The sequence below is a fragment of the Tyto alba genome, unplaced genomic scaffold (assembly GCF_018691265.1).
Source record: "Tyto alba isolate M040663 unplaced genomic scaffold, T.alba_DEE_v4.0 Super-Scaffold_14, whole genome shotgun sequence".
Classification (NCBI taxonomy): domain Eukaryota; kingdom Metazoa; phylum Chordata; class Aves; order Strigiformes; family Tytonidae; genus Tyto; species Tyto alba.
Window position 1 is genome coordinate 29,234,058 of NW_024881276.1, and position 17,864 is coordinate 29,251,921.

Sequence of the window (17,864 nt, forward strand, 5' to 3'; positions counted from 1 at the left end):
TTAAATAAAGGGTTTGTGACGATTTTTAGCTTGCATATAGAATGTGGTGACTGGTAACCTAATAACATAATTACTGCTGAAACGGGTAATTGGTATGTAACTGATAATTGGTATCCTAATTGCTTCATTAATGGGGACTTTGTTCATAGTAATTGGTAAATTTGTTATTTAGCTAAGTGGTACCATGGAATTTGGTGAAGCAACATAAAAGTGCATGGGGGGAGGGTTGTCACTGCTCACTCGTGTACCCAGGCAGTGATGGAGGAGCTGGCGGCAGGCTGGAGACAGGCTTCCCACCTTCCTCCCAGGGGGAACAGGAGGCTGCTGAGCCCGAGCACCCCTGTGAGATGCTCCATGTGCCACTGAGCCCACCCTCCCACACCCACAGACACCCGGGGGGGCAGGTAGCACCCACGGCGATAGCAGGAGGTCCTGGTGCAACGGCTGAAGGGTAAGAGAGTGATGTAAGTGCCTTTTCCCAAATCCCAAATGCACTTGTGGGGCAGGGGCTATGCGCAGATATTTTGCACCGTGTGGCTTTGCTAGGGAATGTCACAAGTCTAAAATTACAAAAGGAGGAGAGGTCCCTACTCTGAAGTGCTCACTGTTTACGTAGACATGGGGTGTGAGGAAAAAGAGGCAAAAAGTAACACAGAAGACTAAAAGAAGCATGGGAAATAAAGTACATATTTTTGTGTCTCAGCCCAGCGACTTGTGTGTGCTGCCCAATTTTTTTAATTGATGTGGAGACACTGAGACCATGAATAATTGTTTTAAAGTAGGTAAACAGGTGGGTTTATGTCCTTTATATGGGACAGAGTAGAATCCACTTCTCAAATAGTTACTCTGAAAAGGACATGAAAGCAGCCCATCCCTCCCGTCTCACTACATATCAGCTGCATTATCATGGGTATTTTCAGTTAGTCTCAGAGCAATTCGCGGTGGCTGGAGAAGCAAGCCAGGGCCAGCCAGAGATGCAGGCATGGTGATGCCACCTGACAGCATAAGAGCATCACCATGTCCTTCTGGGACAGCACCACAATGCAGTGACACAGACCTGGCCCGTGCCTAAGGCCTTGCTAGCCAAAAGGCTGGTTTGCACCTCCTTCATCCACCCTGCCAAGTCCCTTCATCGGCACGTGAAAGCACCGACAAGCACTCAGCCTACAGCAGCAGGCTGTCTTTGTCGCTCAGCGTTTGCCTTCATGCTGCAAAACCACAAAAGCCTGGAGTGATAGAGCAACAGTTTCAGGTCTGCTCGCTCTAGGGGGCCCAAACTGACGAACATCAAGCCTAATTTTCCTGGCATCCCCAGCGGTACCTACGTGTGGTCCAGCTCAGAAGATGATGGTGTTTTTGAAGCGCATCTCCTGACCGCTACTTCTGTGCCTTGGGTTGCCTCATGGAGCAGTCCGGGAGCACCAGCACGAAGGGGCTGGGCGCTGCAGCTTTCAGCCCGTGGGCAGCCTGTGGGGGACAGCAGCACAGAGCTGCTGCTTGCCACTGGTGACAGGGGCAGGTCTGACAGGACACGGTGGGCAGTGTTAGAGCTGTCCTTAGCCTGGCGTGGCCAGGAGGCCTCAGGGACAAGCCCAGAGAGGGAGGAGAGGTCGGGGAAGGAGATGGGAAGCCCTACCTCACTTTTGTACCCAGCGACACTGCCTGGATGTTGTTCCCATGCCTTGTTTCCTACAGGCATCCATTCAATCAGAAGGGAGCTTGAAAGCAAGAGTAACAAAAGTGACATGCCCTTCTTTGTGTCTGTCTCAAAGATGGCATGCTCCAACTCATGGACAATTGAGTAAATCCTCTCCAGAGAGGAGACAAATAAACAACACCTTCAGTTTAGGTAACAGGGAATATTATTTGCAGTTCCAGTGGGTGTCACGGGTGTGATGCTTGTCACAGGCACTGAGAAGAATTAGAAAATAAGATTTCTTTACAGGTAGTTCTTTCAAGACTTTACATCTATTTCTTGAACAGTGAGGTCCCAAAATCAGCGTTTTGGGGGACCTCAGGCCCTAATCAGTCCTCTAAACATGTGCAGTTTTCAAAACTAATAAGCACCCAATAACTTCAGTAGGACTACTCATGTCAGTATATCAGTATGTTCCATTTATTAAGGACCAAAGCTAACACTAAATGAGAAAGGTATACCACAGCATGAAATGCTAATAAAGATGAGTCAGTATTATTTTATGTTGTAGTCTCATATGAATATATACTGTATATTTAAAGATTTTTCTTTCTATGTGTATAGTTTGAATCTGCCATCCTTTTGCACCTGGCTAGCAAACCATATAGGATTCATCCTGGGGGTATACCCTTCTTATATCAGATTTTCAGACTACTTCTCTCCATGTGATGCTGCTAGCATGATGTGCACCATCCCTCATCTGCCTCAGCAAGGAGAGCATCCAAACAGCTGAGTTAAGACTCCACTGGTCATGTTAATTTTCAGAAATTTTTTGACTTCACAGAGTTTCCCACTGTGCTAGGGGGAAGGAAAACTGTTCCAGAGGGGATGACGTGGACTGTGGGGGTATCTCAATTTCAGAGGTGGGCAAGGAAATGCGTGCCGTCATCAGGGACTGACACATTTGTGCTGTTCAGCTCCATCTGGCAGGCTGACGATGCTGCCAACATTCACTCCCAGCCTTGTAGGTACAGCTAAGTGAGAGCAATTTAACAGTCTTGTACTGACAACCTTGTTCCTGCGGTAAAATTCTGTGTGTGCATCTTCAGGGAGGAGGAGGGACAGGTAAGAAACCTGATTGGCCAAAATAGTCTTTACTTTCTGCCTCCCCGCAGCCTTCCCCAGCTTAACACTTGTTGCCCTTGGTGCACTTGTGAACACACACACACACTTGTACACACACATGCACACAGACACTTGCACACATCTTCCCCTGACAGTTCTCGTCTCCCCAAGCTGGCTGCAACCCTCAATTTGCCACATGCTCCTGTGCCCCTGTTTGACTTGCCATGGCAGCAGGGTCGTACCTGTGCAGCCTTCTGCTCTGACCTTCCTTTCAGCCTGTGTGTTCACATGAGCATGTGAGCAATTTTCTTTTTCCCCCATAATCCCTTCCATTTCTCTGAAGGTGTTGCTTACCCTTGGTCAGGGTGGTGGTGTTGGTGTTGGGCTCAATGCAGGTCCCTCAAGGGTTCATCAGTCGGGCCAGCACAAAATGGAGAAATGGGTGCACGAAGTGGGAACATAAGAGGACTCTAGAAACCAAATTACTCCTACAAATACCTCACCCTGAAGCAATGTCCAAGGCATCACTTCTTTCTTTCCCCTCTAAGGCCTGGAGCTGGGCAGGCTCAGCATGGTGGACCTTGCATAGGCTGTTGTGCTGTTGAGTGTTGGGCATCAGGCAGCACCTCGCAACGCTGCCAGGATTGGGCCTGCCCACCACAGAGGCTCATATGAGGGCGCAGAGGTCCTCCTTCCCCCCATAACAAGCCAATGGGGGTTCAGCCCCCTCCTCCACCTGGGGGGATTTCAAGGCTGTATTTTCCATGAGGCCACATACTTGCCAGGGAGGGAGGGAATAGTTTCTACCACTGGTCCCAAAGTTCAGGCACTGGCTCACTCTCTATGCTGACTCTGGGCAGCTCCTTCCTCCACATCCCCATCCCTCTGGACCCCTTTCAGCAGTGCCTGGCTGGCCTGCACACGTACACAGGGCCCAAGCACCCACCCAGTGCTGTGAGAGAAGGAACCACGATGTTCAAGATGAGCAACGCCCCGATGCCAGAAGCTGCTAGCTGCACAGTTGCAGCCTTCCCAGCTGGATGGGACCACTGTTTTCCAAGATGCCTTTTGATCAGCCACCTGGAAGCCCCTGCTGATGCTGATGCTGGTTGGGAGTAATGCTGGGGCAACAGGCACATGGTGAGCTCTGTGAGCATCCTTCATGAGCCTTGAGACACCAGCATACAGCGCTTCACAGATTTGCTCCTCAGGCACACAATTTGCAAAGGGCTGCTTTGATGCTGCTTCAAAGAGGCACTGCCTGCAGTACTTAAGAGCTCTGAGGACATTTCAGCTTAACGGTTTCAACACTGTATTTCAAGTAGAAACAGATATTCCAGAAAGTATTATAACAGGAGAAAAAATGGCTGAGGAGGCCAGCCTGTGCTGGCTGGTACGGATACTTGTTCACACAAGGAGTTACAAACTACTATTAAGAGGTGATCTGCCCATCCATTAGCAGAATGGTATCTTTCAGGAGTTGTGTGAATCTCTGACCATGTCCTGTAGGAAGTGAGTAATGATGATGAGGGACAAAAATGCAGCTGATGCATGTGGGGGCAAAAGATGGCAAGGAGATGGAGACAGGAACTCCGCCACCAGTTCCACCAGCAATCTACACGTCCAGCACTGAGTGTTCCCCTGAAGGTGCTAGAGCCAATGGTCATGAGCTTCTTGTTGTGCCTTCATCTTACATCTTTATCCTATGGACATCACCTGGTCTGCTTTGAAATGGTTTATTATAAACAACAGGAAGGACTTTGCCCTGAGGTCTACTGAGAGGACCCACTCCTATAGGTGTATCCTCTTCAGTGACTCGATTGTTAAAGGAATAGAGAAGATGACCCCAAACAAATGGAAGGTAGCAATTAACAGAGTGAAGAGATGGGAGAGCTACTACCTTGACACACTTTCTTAAATGGTTATTCCTGCAGTCAGGCTTCAAATGTGTTTTGATTGGTGTTGAGTGAGTTACCCCATCCCAGCCCTTTCGAGCCCCTTCCTTCAAAGTGTGTAAACCAAAAAACTCATCTTAATAGCATTAATAAAAGATATACTTTAAATCCAAATGTTTCACTTTAGGTATATTCCATGACTAGATTTATATGAGCTACGCTTGCACCGGGAAGGGACAGTTAATTTGCCTTACCACAAAAATGGGCCAAAGTGTGCCTAGGATCCAGTTTATCCAGCCTTCTGCACAAATTCCTCCATTATGGGAGCCACAACACTATGCCTCAGATGTAAATGCCCTCAATTTCAAGAGAGACTGGGCTGTGAAATGAATTCTGAAAGTCAAGCCTGTCTTTGAACCCAATGGGATATCTGTTCCTGAGCAGGGAGCATGCTGGCCCAGGACTGACAGAGTCCATGGCTTAAAGAAGTCTGAAGAACTTAATGGGATTTTCCCATCATATATGCACTAACATCTGATACCAGCTCAGTAGTTCATTACACTGAGTACCTTGCTTCCAACAGTGGTCTGCAGTAAACATTTAATTGACAGGTAAAAGAAATTTTTCTAACAGGGAAGTTCCTTTCTGAAGCCTAACATTTAGTAGTTGGTTCAGGCTTTAAAGCATGAACAGTTCAGTCTCTCAGGATAAAACACAGCACTCGTAATTGGAGATTTTCTTTATCCGTGACACTGATTACTGAGATGTAATGATTTCTCATGAAATTGAGCTCAAAAGATTATTTATGAGTGATGCTGAGTAGTATTTCTTAGCAGTTTTTTCAAGTTCACTGAACATTTTCTCGTGTTTTAGAAAGTGGCTCCCAATTTACATTCTATGTGTTGCTCATTCCTGGGCATGTGTTTATTGTGTACTTTCTAGAGAACTAAGACCATAAAAACATAAATAAGTTATGAGACGATTCACAGGTTCACTAAAACATTTCAATACACTGAGGCAAATCTGTGCAGTTTTTCTCCTGTGTGCGGAAACCATCTAAATGAGCATTGTAATTTGGTGTGGCAGAGATATACCTAAAAAAGGGAGTCTCATCTACCTTCAGAAGAATCCATGCATGTAATTCTCTAGAGCCAAGATATGAATATACAGAGAAAAATAACCATCTTTTCTCAGCTTCATATTCATCAGCAAAAATCTGCTTATTTTTTACAGGTATGGATGCTGCAGAGAATGAAAAATTGGGTGCTTCAAATGCAAGGAGGAAAGAATGGGGAAAAAGGGGGAGAGAATGGAAAGGGGCAGGAAAGTTTTTATTGTCCTGGTACCAGGGCCCTGGACATAATTTCACATTAGCTTGAAGCAGCAATTGCTCCACTATCAATGAATATGAAGTGGTGTGAAATCAGCATGAGGAAAGAAATAGGTCTGGTGCCTCTTTACCACAAGGACAGGCAGTAATTGCACAGTAGCTTGGTTTTCTTAAGAAACAAATGATGCACACCCCATTTTCCCAATGACTGTTTACCTTCACCCGATGACGCTGCACTGTCCTACACAGGGAGAAGTAACAGTGCGCTACAGTCAAATCAGCACAAACCCAATGACTTCACTGCTGTGTTCTGGATTCAGGGGAAGAAGAACGAGACCAAACCTGAATGGAGCAGAGTCCCGGGCTGCTGCCTCACCGCAGCTCAGCCTTACCGGTCTCTGCTGCCGTGGCTTGCGCAGCTGCAGGTTTAGGGCCACATTGCAATGCTTCTTCATTGGTAGGGTGTGTCTTCTGCCACCCCGAATTTGCAGTGGGGTCCATGGGGACAGGCGCAGAATCACCTGCTTTCCAGCCATTTTAGCAACGAGGAAGTATCAAAAGGAAGTAATCTGTGTCACAGGAATTCATCAGTCTTCCCTGGCTTGTATTCTTTGGTAAAACAAGGGTGAAGCCTCCAGGAAGGGTTTCACAGAAACAAGCATGAGGAAAGAGAAGTGTTTGGTGCCACATCTCCCAGAGAGTGAGGGAGAGACGTCCTTTTCCTGTAAAGGGCTGGGAAAGCCTCACTAAACACCTTCACTCTGGTGAAAACTTTTCTACCCAGTCCTATTTAATGTGTATAGACGCAGGAAAAAGAACCAAGTCTGAAATTGAATGAACTTTGGTATTTTATATAAAATCCTCTGAGATGAGTCCTCTTCTTTCTTCCTCCCTCCTCCTTTGCTGCTGCATAAGGGTAATTACAACCCATGTTTTCTACAAAACGTTGTAACCCTTTGTACTGAAGAAAAATATTATGGCTCATGCAGTTCTGACTCAACTGGTAATTTAGGATGACAAGCAATTCCTTTAACATATGACTAAACAAGCTAGGAGGATGTTACCAAATAGCACGCACCTTATTCAAGAGCACTTGAAATAGCATACATGAGTCTAATATCTTCTTGGCAGGCTTTTAAATACCTATTATTTTATTAGGTTTGCTAGCAATAGCTCTTGTAGTGAGGCTCAGTACACTTGACCATTGCAGGATGTCAAAGCAAATCTCTTTGCTCCCACTCATAACTCTATGTGACTGAAATGCACCACTAGAATAAAATGATTAAAGTATCTTTGCATAAAGAGGAGAGGCAGATGCAAATGCATATGTTGATGAAGAAGCTATAACAGATGTCCCTCTGCTCTAAACTAGCTGGAATGCAAATCACCTGAATTTTCATGATGTCTCATTGACTAATTACTTCTAAATGCTTTTCTAAGCCTTGTCTTCAGGGAAGAAAACATTTATTTTCCTCCAGCTCATGAAGCAGGCCTCTAATGAATGGCTCAACACATTTTTTCCCCTATTTTCAAGTCTTCTGTCCTAATAGCATACTGCAACACAGGGTACAGATGCGACAAATGCACTTGGGACAAGAGCCTACAGAGTCCCAAGCCAGGGATGTAATGATGGGACACAAGGTGTGAGCTCTGTGACTGAGCAGGCAGAGTCGGGCCCATTTTGTGCCATGCCTGGAAACTGCGAGGAAGCTGGCCAGGTAGGGGAAAGGCAACCACCATCGCTCAAAGCCCAGCTTCTGTCTCAGTGAACTTGTTCCTTGACATTCCCTTCTGCAGTGGCCATGTCGAGGAGCTCTGGAGAGAAACGCAGAGAAGAAAGAGGGGTAGATACAGGAACAATGTTCTATGTAAGAAATGCAAAATAAGAAAACTGGTTTAGAAAACAAATACATGTAAGGGCCAGACTCATTTATATGACTTAAACTGCACTTAACTGTCAGTGTCTGACATTTGTCGGCTAGCTCTAAGCCTCCTCAAATCGATGAGAACCACTAAGCCAGGAAATTAGCCTGAGTTTAGGCCAGAGGAATATGAGTCACAGCAAATGAAAAGAGCCATAGGACTGGGAAAGTGCCACACCATTAGAAGCTGAGGCACTGGAGAGCAAAACCAACTAATGTGAGGAAGTCCAGGGAAAAAAGAGACTAATAAGAAATGATAGTCACACATGCTGTGTTTCTAGTGATCAACAGGAAGCACCTATATACATTCTCTGCTCTGTGACAGCCATCTCAAGAGCCTTTGCATAGACTGGAAACAGTCTCTTGGTGAGGCAGCCTTTGATGCTGGTACACACAGACATTTTCAATAGCTCTCTCATCAGATTCAAAGCGAGAGAAATTGATGCCATATGGAGATACACATGAATACATGCCTAATCACTTATTCGTGCCCAAACAAACTTTTTCCCTACAGGAACATATGAGGAGTCCATTGCTATGGGGATAAGTGTTCTGGCAACTACCAGGTATTTCTGTTATCAGCTGGAGAAGGGCCAGCTGGTGCTCCGATTATCCCTGAGATTGGTATGCACATATGCCAATCAAGGTCCAGCTGAGTCTAGATGATATGCTGGGCTTGTTCCAGTAGCCAAGACAACTCAGATTCCAAAGCCAAAGCCAAACTGTGGAGTGACATGGGCTGTGTATAAACATCCAGCCACCTCTGAGTCCCCAGACCAGGTAGTCACTTACTGCCAGCCTATCTGAAAATGGCTTTTGGCACATGTCTGGGGAGGAAACATAAGCTCAGGTTTTAGAAATTTTGCCTGATCTGTCTCCGCACACTCATGTGGGTTGTACATTTTTTCGTTTTCCATGTGATCAGGAGCATGTCAGACATGAGACCATCACGGGGTGGTCAACTCCTTCAAGTGAGGAGAGTTAATAAATAGGGAGAGGATGCAACAAGTTGATGCATCTTCAGAAGCAATTTTGCAAAGACTGTGAAGAACTGGTGAAGGCTGAAACAAGTGAGGTTTGTTTTAGCTTAGTCTACTGCTTTCTCCCATGACAGAGCTGGAAAGGATGCTTTAAGAGTTTGCTGCAGTGCTCCTCTTCAGCCAGAGTTGAGGCCAGGGGGTGGACATCAGGTAAGCAGAGACGTTGACTGAGTGTCACAGGTTAGAGCTGCGACCAAGAAGAACCGTGAAGGACTCTACCCCAGACAGAACATTTTCAGGGCCTTTATTGAGCAGGAAAAAAAAAGCTGGAATTGCTGATCCCCAAGACAAAAACTGAGGAAGGAAATGTTGGAAATAGTTGTTTGCATGTGGTGTTCTTCGAAAAGCTGAAAAATATTTAGCTCACTGACTTGACTTGGAGCACGATGGCTGGAGAGCAATCTCTCCTGCCCTGGGGCACTGCTCAGGGAGTTCTGCCTTCCTCCAGCACCAGTGCTGTTGTGTTTCTGGTAAAAGTCTTGTGGCCTTCAGACTAAAAGCATTCAGCGGTACTAAAATCAAACTGAGTTCATTTCAGCCAAAGTCTAAAATGAATAATGAGAAAACGGTCCTGTTGAATGCTTCTTCACTTACTTTTCACTTTAAGGACCACAGATACCCCAGAGCCACTGAGCATCTTCAGGTGGGAAGAGCCCTACTCCAGCAGCTACTTAATTCATCTCAGAACCTGTTAGAAATTATTTTTTTTCACTTAAAAATCCCAACAGCTCCTTTCTTCATTACTACACAGGATTTCAGTTTTTGTTTAAAAACACACAGCTTTTTTAGTCAGTAAAAGAAAGCCTAAAGGTGCAAACACTAGAAGTTTAAAACCAGTAATCCTTTTATTTTCTCAGTCTTCAACACTTTGCACTGGTGACAATGACAACATCTGCCAGTGAAAGATCTGTTCAAGTGAGGTACTGTGTAAGGCTAAGCTGCCCATCTATATAACATGAATGTTCTTTTTGAAAAGTGTGATTTTATGGTACAGGGGAGGAGAGACTCTGTAGTTCTGTAGGCACCTGAAGAGTGTGACCTGACCCACTTTCTGGGATGGGAACATCTACAAAAGGACCCTGTGTAGATCCCCAGCTGTCTAACAGGCTGCACATTCGTACGCTCTGAGCATGTCAAGGCTCTCTATCCTTGCTGCCTCCTCTCACTTGCAGAAACTCGATCAAATTGAATTCTGTTCCTCTTTTAAACTTGCCAGGACTAATCGTATAACACTTTGTTCAGTCAGAAACCAGACTTCGAGGTCCCCAGCTGGTTTCTGAACAAGAAACTGAAACAAATCTGAGCTTCTGTCTCCCCCCAGTGTCAGCATATTTTCTTGTTCAAGGCTGCAACTGTGGCACATAGGATGCCCAAGGGTAAAAAAACCTGCTGTAACCTACCCAGTGAAAGCACAGATTAAAACTCCACCCTGGCATGTCAGAGAACAGAGACTGGTTCAGGTATGGGAATGGAGAAGATCTCTCCTTATTCTGGAAGCTCTTCTGGAAACAGGCTGCTGTGACACCCATCACAAACTCTAGGGGTTATCTATGCTGTAGCACTACTCCAAAGTTAAGGAAAAAAGCAGCCAGGTTGGACCAGATTTGAAGTCTTACACATGCAAAGGTTTTCTGATTTGGCAGTAGAGGCAAAAGGGTAGTGCTGCGGAGGACTTCTGAGGAGACTCCTCACAGCTGCTTTCTCCCTCATTCAAGCCAGGGACAGAAAAGTGGCTCCTTGTGTTAATGCCCTTCTTGCACATGTTTGGCAAGGTAGGGACCCCAGATTTTAATGGCAGTCTTGATTGCTTTGGGTGCTAAATGGTGCCCAACTGGAGCACAGTTGCTTTGATGCTAAATGACTTGCTTTAAAGGGACATTGTGTACCTCTGATCCTGATTACAGACCAACTGTATTGAAGTAGAGAATACTTCTGCTTTTAGTTTAAAAAACAACAAAAAAAAAGCAGCTCATTATTACTATTGGTCTAGAAAAATCTACTCTTGGTTGAGAGTCTATAAAAAAATCTAGATAGGGGCCAGTATTCAAAGGCAACTGGTGAGTGCAAGGAGTGAAGACAATGCTTCCTTCTGAAGCTGGTAGACAGTCCATAGGCCTGATAATTTCCTGGTAAGGTTTGGGTGTGTGGCTTAGCTAAGTACCTTAGTGCCTTTCCCTCAATAGCTGTTTAATGGAGGTGGTTAGCAGAGTCTGTTCTCACTGAACACCGAAGAGCCACTTAATTAAATTACCATTCAACTCCACCTTTGCATAGACAGGGAACTGCAAAGGCTGTAGAGGGAAACTGCTGTTTTACAATGGCACTAGGAATTCCCTAGCCTGACAGCCCTGAGGCTGCTGTAGCAAGGATATTGCTCTATCCCTGGAATGGGTTTCTGCAGTACACGTATTCCCCAGTCACCAAGGTGACCGCACAAATGGGGAGATTCTAAAACTCACTGCAGGTTCCAGTGAGTAACCCCACCACAGCGAGAGCTCCCGGAGCACCAGCCGTTATCAGAGCACACATGCTTAGTCCGGTAGCACCGGCAAGCCAGGCAGTGCAGAGGCTGAGCTGGTGTGACCATCCCAGGCACCTCAGCCCCCAGTCGCAGGGACAGGGCAGGAGCGAGCCATCCCCGAGGCCTCCCACATCCTGCTGGACTCCCAAGGCTTCTCCGAAGGCCCTCCAACTCTCCCCTCCTTGCCCCGCTCCACTGTCTGATTTCAGCTTCACCTTAACTTCCAGAAGATACAAGGATCTAGGAAGTGCTTTATATGGGGAACGTGAAGGGAAACATGAAGGGAAACGTGAAGGCAAATGTACCTGTTGTCACTGCTACACAAGCCCAAGACTTTATTCCTGTGGAAAAAATCTACGCTGTTGATTAACCTACCATGACCAAGTTAGCTTATCCTCCAAGATTTGGCGTTACTGCACATGCAGGAATAGCTAGCAATGGTAATGAAAATCCTCTATGCTTCATAGGCCAAGTAGTAAATAGAAAGCCATACACAGTTCTCAGATACTGTGCAGAGCAATTTAACAAGATTCCTAGCATGAAATTTCCTCAAAGGTGACGCTGGGATTTGTACTAATCTAAGGCAACTCTAGGTGCAGAAAGTGGTTTGAGAAAGACCTACCTGGAAAAGCTCCTCTCTTTGTTCATCTGGATTCAACAAAGGGCCCACAAGTCTCACATTTACACCCTTGCAGGAAGCAGTTGCTCTGACAAAGCTGCACAGAGCCCTCCCAATTTCCTTCTGTCTATCCATGAACCTTGTACAGACCCATGATGGATTCAGTGTTTTTCTCTTTAAAACTGCCTCCTTGCAGCTAATCATTAAAAACTGCCTCCCCTGCAGCTCTAGCTGTAGAATTTGAGTAAGCAGCAACCAAGGCCATTACTTTTTTTTTTTTTTTTTTACAAAGGATTTTTTATTGCATAAATAGAGGCTTAGATATTTTGCTGTATGTATAAAAAGTTGAGATACATTTTAAGTGAATGTTACTCTTGAGGGTTTTATTCCTTTGACACATCCTTCATCTACAGGAAGGCTTCGCTCTCCCAGGAAAGGAATCCAATGCAAGCTGCCAAGTGTCAGCAAATCTGCAGGGTGGGGAAACAGCAGTGAGAACAGCAGGCACGATATGCTGGCAGCACATGGGCTAAATCTGCCTGCCCATGCGGCGCGCTGCAATTGGAGCTAATCACAGCTCTGCAGCGCTGACACTGGAGAACATTTTTAGGGTAGGAGAATTCACCCCTTCCTGAAAGCCCATTACAGAAAGACATGGCTGACAGCCCAAGAGATGGCAGAATTGAGGAAGGGCTGGGCCTCAGGTGGGCAACACTGGGTGACTGGGCAAGAAGGGTGTTTTCCACAGAATCAGAGATGCTTTAAGGCCAGTCATTCAACCAGGTCAGCGTCACGTGCTGGACACAGAGGCCTTGTGAGATGAGCTCGTTATCCTGGTGCAGCAATCCCCTGGGCTATGGACTCTGCCAGACAGAGCTCCCTGGGCCGCAGCGCTGCACACACAGCACAGTATGGTCTCCTCATCCCAAGTAGCAGGCTTGCCCACTTGCAGGGCTGCCCATCTCTCATTTGTTTCGCAATAAAACTCCATGTAACTTACTCTGACTTAGTCTGCAAAAACGGAAAGAAGTGTTCTCACAGCATTTTCCAGTGGCTAGTGAAACTGATTTAAAATAAAAGTTTAAAATGCCACAAGTCTGCCCAGAAACAAGTCCTCAAACTGATGTAAACAGGAGACTGAAAAACACCTTTGTTTTTGTTGTTTTTTCTATGCGAACAAACCACTTTGTTCCCATGGTTATTTCCAGAGCCCTGTTTCTAGTCACAATTTCCAATTCTCGTTGCACAAAATAAAACAGCAATAGGTTTCAAATCAAAACTAGTAAACATTTCTGAAAACTGAAACTCTCTTCATATGTGAGGTGATGACCTGAAAAGGGGAAAGTTTTTTAGTTTAATAAAGAGTAACATTACATCAAACTCCCACTGAGCTTACAAAGGGCAGGCAGGAATAGAATTACCATTTTGCTGCAGAACAGAGAGATGTGAAATGAATGGATACAAAAATCACATACCAAACAAGTCAGGGAATATAATCTTAGCACTTAGGCAGTACTCATTTTGCTAATGGGCTTGATCTGATAAGGCAATGATTGCTTAAATTTTGAAAACAGAGGGAAGAAATTCAGCGCATGGGGAGTGAAAACCCAAACCTTTAAGGAATTTTGTAATGTTCATTTTGCTCTTATGCAGAAAGATGTCCATTTTTCTCAGTGAGGTATATATGGTGGATCTTACACAGTATAACCTGCAGCATATCTGTTACCTTGGGAAGTTCCATGGCACGTGTGACGGTCCAATAAAATATGTCTCAACATCCGATAGAGAACCTTCATAAAGGAAATGAGAATTGGTGCTGCCAGCTAAACTACCTACAGCTCGTCATGTATTTAACTAATATGGAATGGATGATTCTTTTCTGTCTTAATCATGTGACTTAAGGCCAAGAGGTCTCATTGCATCATCCTGTCTGGCATGCCTCTCATGCATTTTTTGTCCAATTTACCCATCTCTTTACACATCAGGACTTCCTGTGCAATTGGTTGGGCAGAAAAATTCAGGGAGATTAAGAGCAGAGAAGGAATACTGTAGTAAGATCTCCTAAATCACAAGTCATGGCTGCCAAGTTTTCTGGTGGTAACTGCAATTCCCACAAAGAATGGGCATGATGTGAGTGTGCAAATACACTGAAACATCACAGGAGACAAATATTACAAGAAGTCAGATAATGGTGATAATTCTAATTGCACAATCCAAATGCATCCAAGTCAAAACATAATGGGATTAATATGTCAATGCCACTATCAAACACCCGGATGTCAAATAAATTCTATACCTGAAAGACTCTTCAATCATCCTTCTTCTCTGCTTCTGTTTTCAATTTCTCTTCACGTTGCCTCTTCAGTTTTTCTTCAATTTTTTTGCTCTGGTACATTTTCACTCCAGCAAACGCTAAGCAAAGAATCAATGTTTTAGCTGCCAAAATGTACATCAGCAATGGGAAATTCTCCAAAGCCTGAAATGTAAAATAATATATTTAGGCAGTTACTGGAACACTTGAACAATTAAAAATTAATCTACAGGGATGCTATACTGCTTCCTACAGCAACAGCATTATCAAAGCAATGGTAATGCTCCTCTGTTCATGCTTCATTTTTTCTGCAGGAAACTTTAAACTAGGCAGATCAACATCTAGGGGTAAGGACAAAAACAAGTTCACTGAAGTTTGTATATGAAGCCCCTCTGAACGTGACTTTGTGGCTTTTGCTTCCTTTACTGCAAATGGAAGATTGGCACAATCTGGAGCTGGAAAAGGGCAGAACTGAGTATCTTAGGATAATTATAAAAGTGGAAACACTTATGGACAATTCTCACATGAGCGATGGATCCGTGCATATCAGCTATCAGATGTGATCTCCAAATACACTTCTGTGCTCCTAGAAATTTTAATCCATGGTAGTTTTGCAATTAAATACCCCAGATCTGGAAGGTATAGATAAATGCCTTCAAACCAGAAGAAAAGTAAAAAACCCACAGCCTCCAACGATTCAGGAGTTCTCAATGCCTGGAACCACTGAAACTGCATAACATATTTCAATGCTATAAAAGCATGCTACTGTAAGTGCACGTGGAGTGGAAAATAAAAGGCAAATGGCTAACACTGTGAACTCAGAATACAAATATAATGAGAGGGGCACCAGCACTCTGTGAAAGATGTCAATTCCAGAAGGATACATGAACTCCCCAGCCCACTGTTTCAAAGGGCCACCTCGCCAGCAGGATCGGTCTGGTCCTTCAGGGATGCACAGTAGGTTCACAGTGCCAGCTCCCCCTTGGCAAGCCTCCCAGTGTGGCAGGCCTTCCAGCACCTCATAAAGCTGTTTGGTCACTGTCAAACTACAGAATTTAGAAAGAGCCTTATATCCATACATCATTAGTGTGTCCCCTTAAAGTCCACAAATCAGAGGCTCGAGTGGGGTCTTTTATAATGCTGATCTCTACAAGCTGCACATTACCTTTGAGATCAGGCCACTCCCCTCTAATTTTGCAAAAAACCATCATCCTCTGTCAATCTCCCCACATATTGAAAGTGGCAATCTCTTTAAACCACAGCTCTGCAACACAAGAAAGGTAAAGGCAAGGCTTGGGGTTAGCATTGCTTTCTCGATAAATGGTTTGATCCAACATGCTAAAATTGTTAATGCTGAGGTATTTGGTCAAACATTTCTGTGCCTTACACACGTACCCTGCAGAGTGTTTATGGCACCAATACACTAAAAGACATAGTGGAGAAAGCACCTTCCAGTAGCAAAAAGAGCTGAGGAACGAGCAGCTGAAGAAAAGCCCAGAAAGAGGAAAGCCAGGAGGAGCAGAGGCAAGCAGAGGCAGAGCCTCCCTACCAGCCCTGTGCTCAGGTCTGGAGTGTGAGGCCCCAGCAGCAATTACTGGGGCCAGCCCACAAGATGCAAGCACGTATGGCAAGGACGGACAACAACGAGTCCTCTGTCCCTGAGGTGCAGAGAGTGTGGTGGTTAAACAACCTTCACCTAGGCAAGGAAACCACCTTTAAACACAGGACCCACCCAACCACATCTTACACGCATCTGGTTGAAAGAGCAGAAATTCCCTGCTTTATGAATGTGAAACATCCTCACCTTCCAGTTAAATGCCACCATCTTGGCTGCGTGATGATACTGCCCGTCCTGCAGCAGGCTGTGCCCAGCACCAATGAGCGTCACACTTCTAAAGGCACAGAGCAGGGCAGCAACATCTTGAAGAAACGGAAATTAAAAAAGAATTAGCCAATCTGTTTCTACTCTGTACGTCCACCCTGCACCTCTCTGACAAGCTCATCTGCTGCACAGCGCCTGGCAGCCTATCCAGTGCCACACAGTTCAGGAACGACCTACATGGACCTTTTTGGAGCTGAGTGACAGGAGCAACGCCTGTGCTGCTGAAGGACAGGGGTTTGACAGGCCCTGGGCAGGTGCCACGCTTGCATGGAGCAGAGGCTGGGCTTCCACCGCGCGCAGCACAGCCCGGCAGCTGCCCAAACGAAAACACAATGCTGGCTGCTTTCGAAAGCTTGACACGTGTGCGTATCACACCACCTCACTGATGTTTGAGACCTAGCAAACAGAAGTGTACCTAGAAGAGCTGTCTTGTGGTTTTTAAGCCCACCTGCCCTGTTCAGAGCCTGAATGCCTAATGAATCCTAGTATCTAGTATAATTTACCAGTTCTCTCTGATTTACCAATAAATTAAATTCTCCAGACAGCCCTTAATAACACAGAAGCAAATCAACCAGTCATATGTTTGGTGGTTGACATACATTTTGGAGGTGGACTTCGGGGCTGAGAAATGCCCTACGGGATGCTGAAGGCGGCAGCGCATGGCCACAACAGTGACCTCTGGTCCCTTATTGCTGCTCCACCAGTGCTGACACCTTTTCAGCTGCTGGATTTCAAATTAAGGACGTTTCCCTGTCCGACTCCCTCGAGGTGTTTGCTGTATGTGTAACAACAGAGACACTGTCAAAAGGCAGGAGGAAGCCCTACAGCTCAGTCCAAACCTTCACCAGCAGCTGGGCTGAATAAATCACCACCACGCCACAATAGCTGTTGCTGACCTTTCTTCAGAAACAAGGAGTCAAGTAAATGTTCTTGCAGCTCCTGCGCTGCTCAGCCAGCTTCTTCATAGCTGCCCTTATTTCTCCTGCTAGGGTGTCCTCTTCGCTCCTCTTCCCCCAGCTGCAAAATCCTCACCCTGCAGAGACTGCTCCCCACAGAGAGGCACCAGCAGAGATCTCTGTTACCATGATCAAACTGTACCGAAGCAGTGGTGTGGCCAACTTCTTTGTCATTCAGTATTTACTGTGTTGATTCTGAGTCGAGCAGCTCCTTTCTACTGTTGATAAAAAGTCAGGGCAGCTGTGAACTAATGAGTCAGTAGTGTTACACCTCCAAAAAGAAAGGCATTTTAACTTCTGCTGTTTCCTCCTGAATTTCAGCAACTATTAAGATTTGAAATCCCCTGCCAGATGGTCATGGCAAAAATCTCACATCAGAGCAGAATCTGGTTGTCAGTGCACGGTTTGGATGGCTACATGCTTCCCAGTGAAACCCAAGTTACACAAACCTGGTCTGATCTGAATGGACTGTACTGCCCGACAGGGGTGTCCTTAGAACGCTGACTTGGGAGGGGGCTTCATCAGACAAAGTCTTCACTCTTCTCCTAAATTGCTGTAAATTCTGCGTTTCAGTCAGAATCAATTTTGCAACATGTTGTAAAAATGCAAGAATTCAGCCATTCAAAG

At 45.4% G+C, this 17,864-nt stretch overlaps 2 protein-coding genes across 4 annotated transcripts in view; one reads left to right on the plus strand and one right to left on the minus strand.

Moving 5' to 3' along the window:
* SMIM11 (small integral membrane protein 11) overlaps positions 1 to 17,864 on the minus strand; it is a 35,141-nt gene that overhangs the window by 14,779 nt on the left and 2,498 nt on the right. The window contains exons 2-4 of one of the 3 annotated variants that reach the window (XM_033011319.2): positions 16,204 to 16,319; positions 14,385 to 14,564; positions 7,117 to 7,801 (exon numbers count right to left, since the gene is read on the minus strand). In XM_033011319.2, coding sequence (XP_032867210.1) covers positions 14,397 to 14,564; positions 16,204 to 16,224 — 189 coding nt within the window. In that variant the 5' untranslated portion in view covers positions 16,225 to 16,319 and the 3' untranslated portion in view covers positions 7,117 to 7,801; positions 14,385 to 14,396. Of the gene's footprint in view, positions 1 to 7,116; positions 7,802 to 11,655; positions 12,559 to 14,384; positions 14,565 to 16,203; positions 16,320 to 17,864 lie in introns of those variants that run through there. The other 2 variants (XM_033011316.2, XM_033011318.2) reach the window with 2 other exon arrangements.
* CUNH21orf140 (chromosome unknown C21orf140 homolog) lies at positions 2,525 to 7,010 on the plus strand. The gene is given in 5 exon segments (XM_033011242.2): positions 2,525 to 2,660; positions 3,936 to 3,982; positions 3,984 to 4,301; positions 4,303 to 4,453; positions 4,456 to 7,010. Coding segments are annotated over 5 exon segments (876 nt in total). The 3' UTR covers positions 4,680 to 7,010.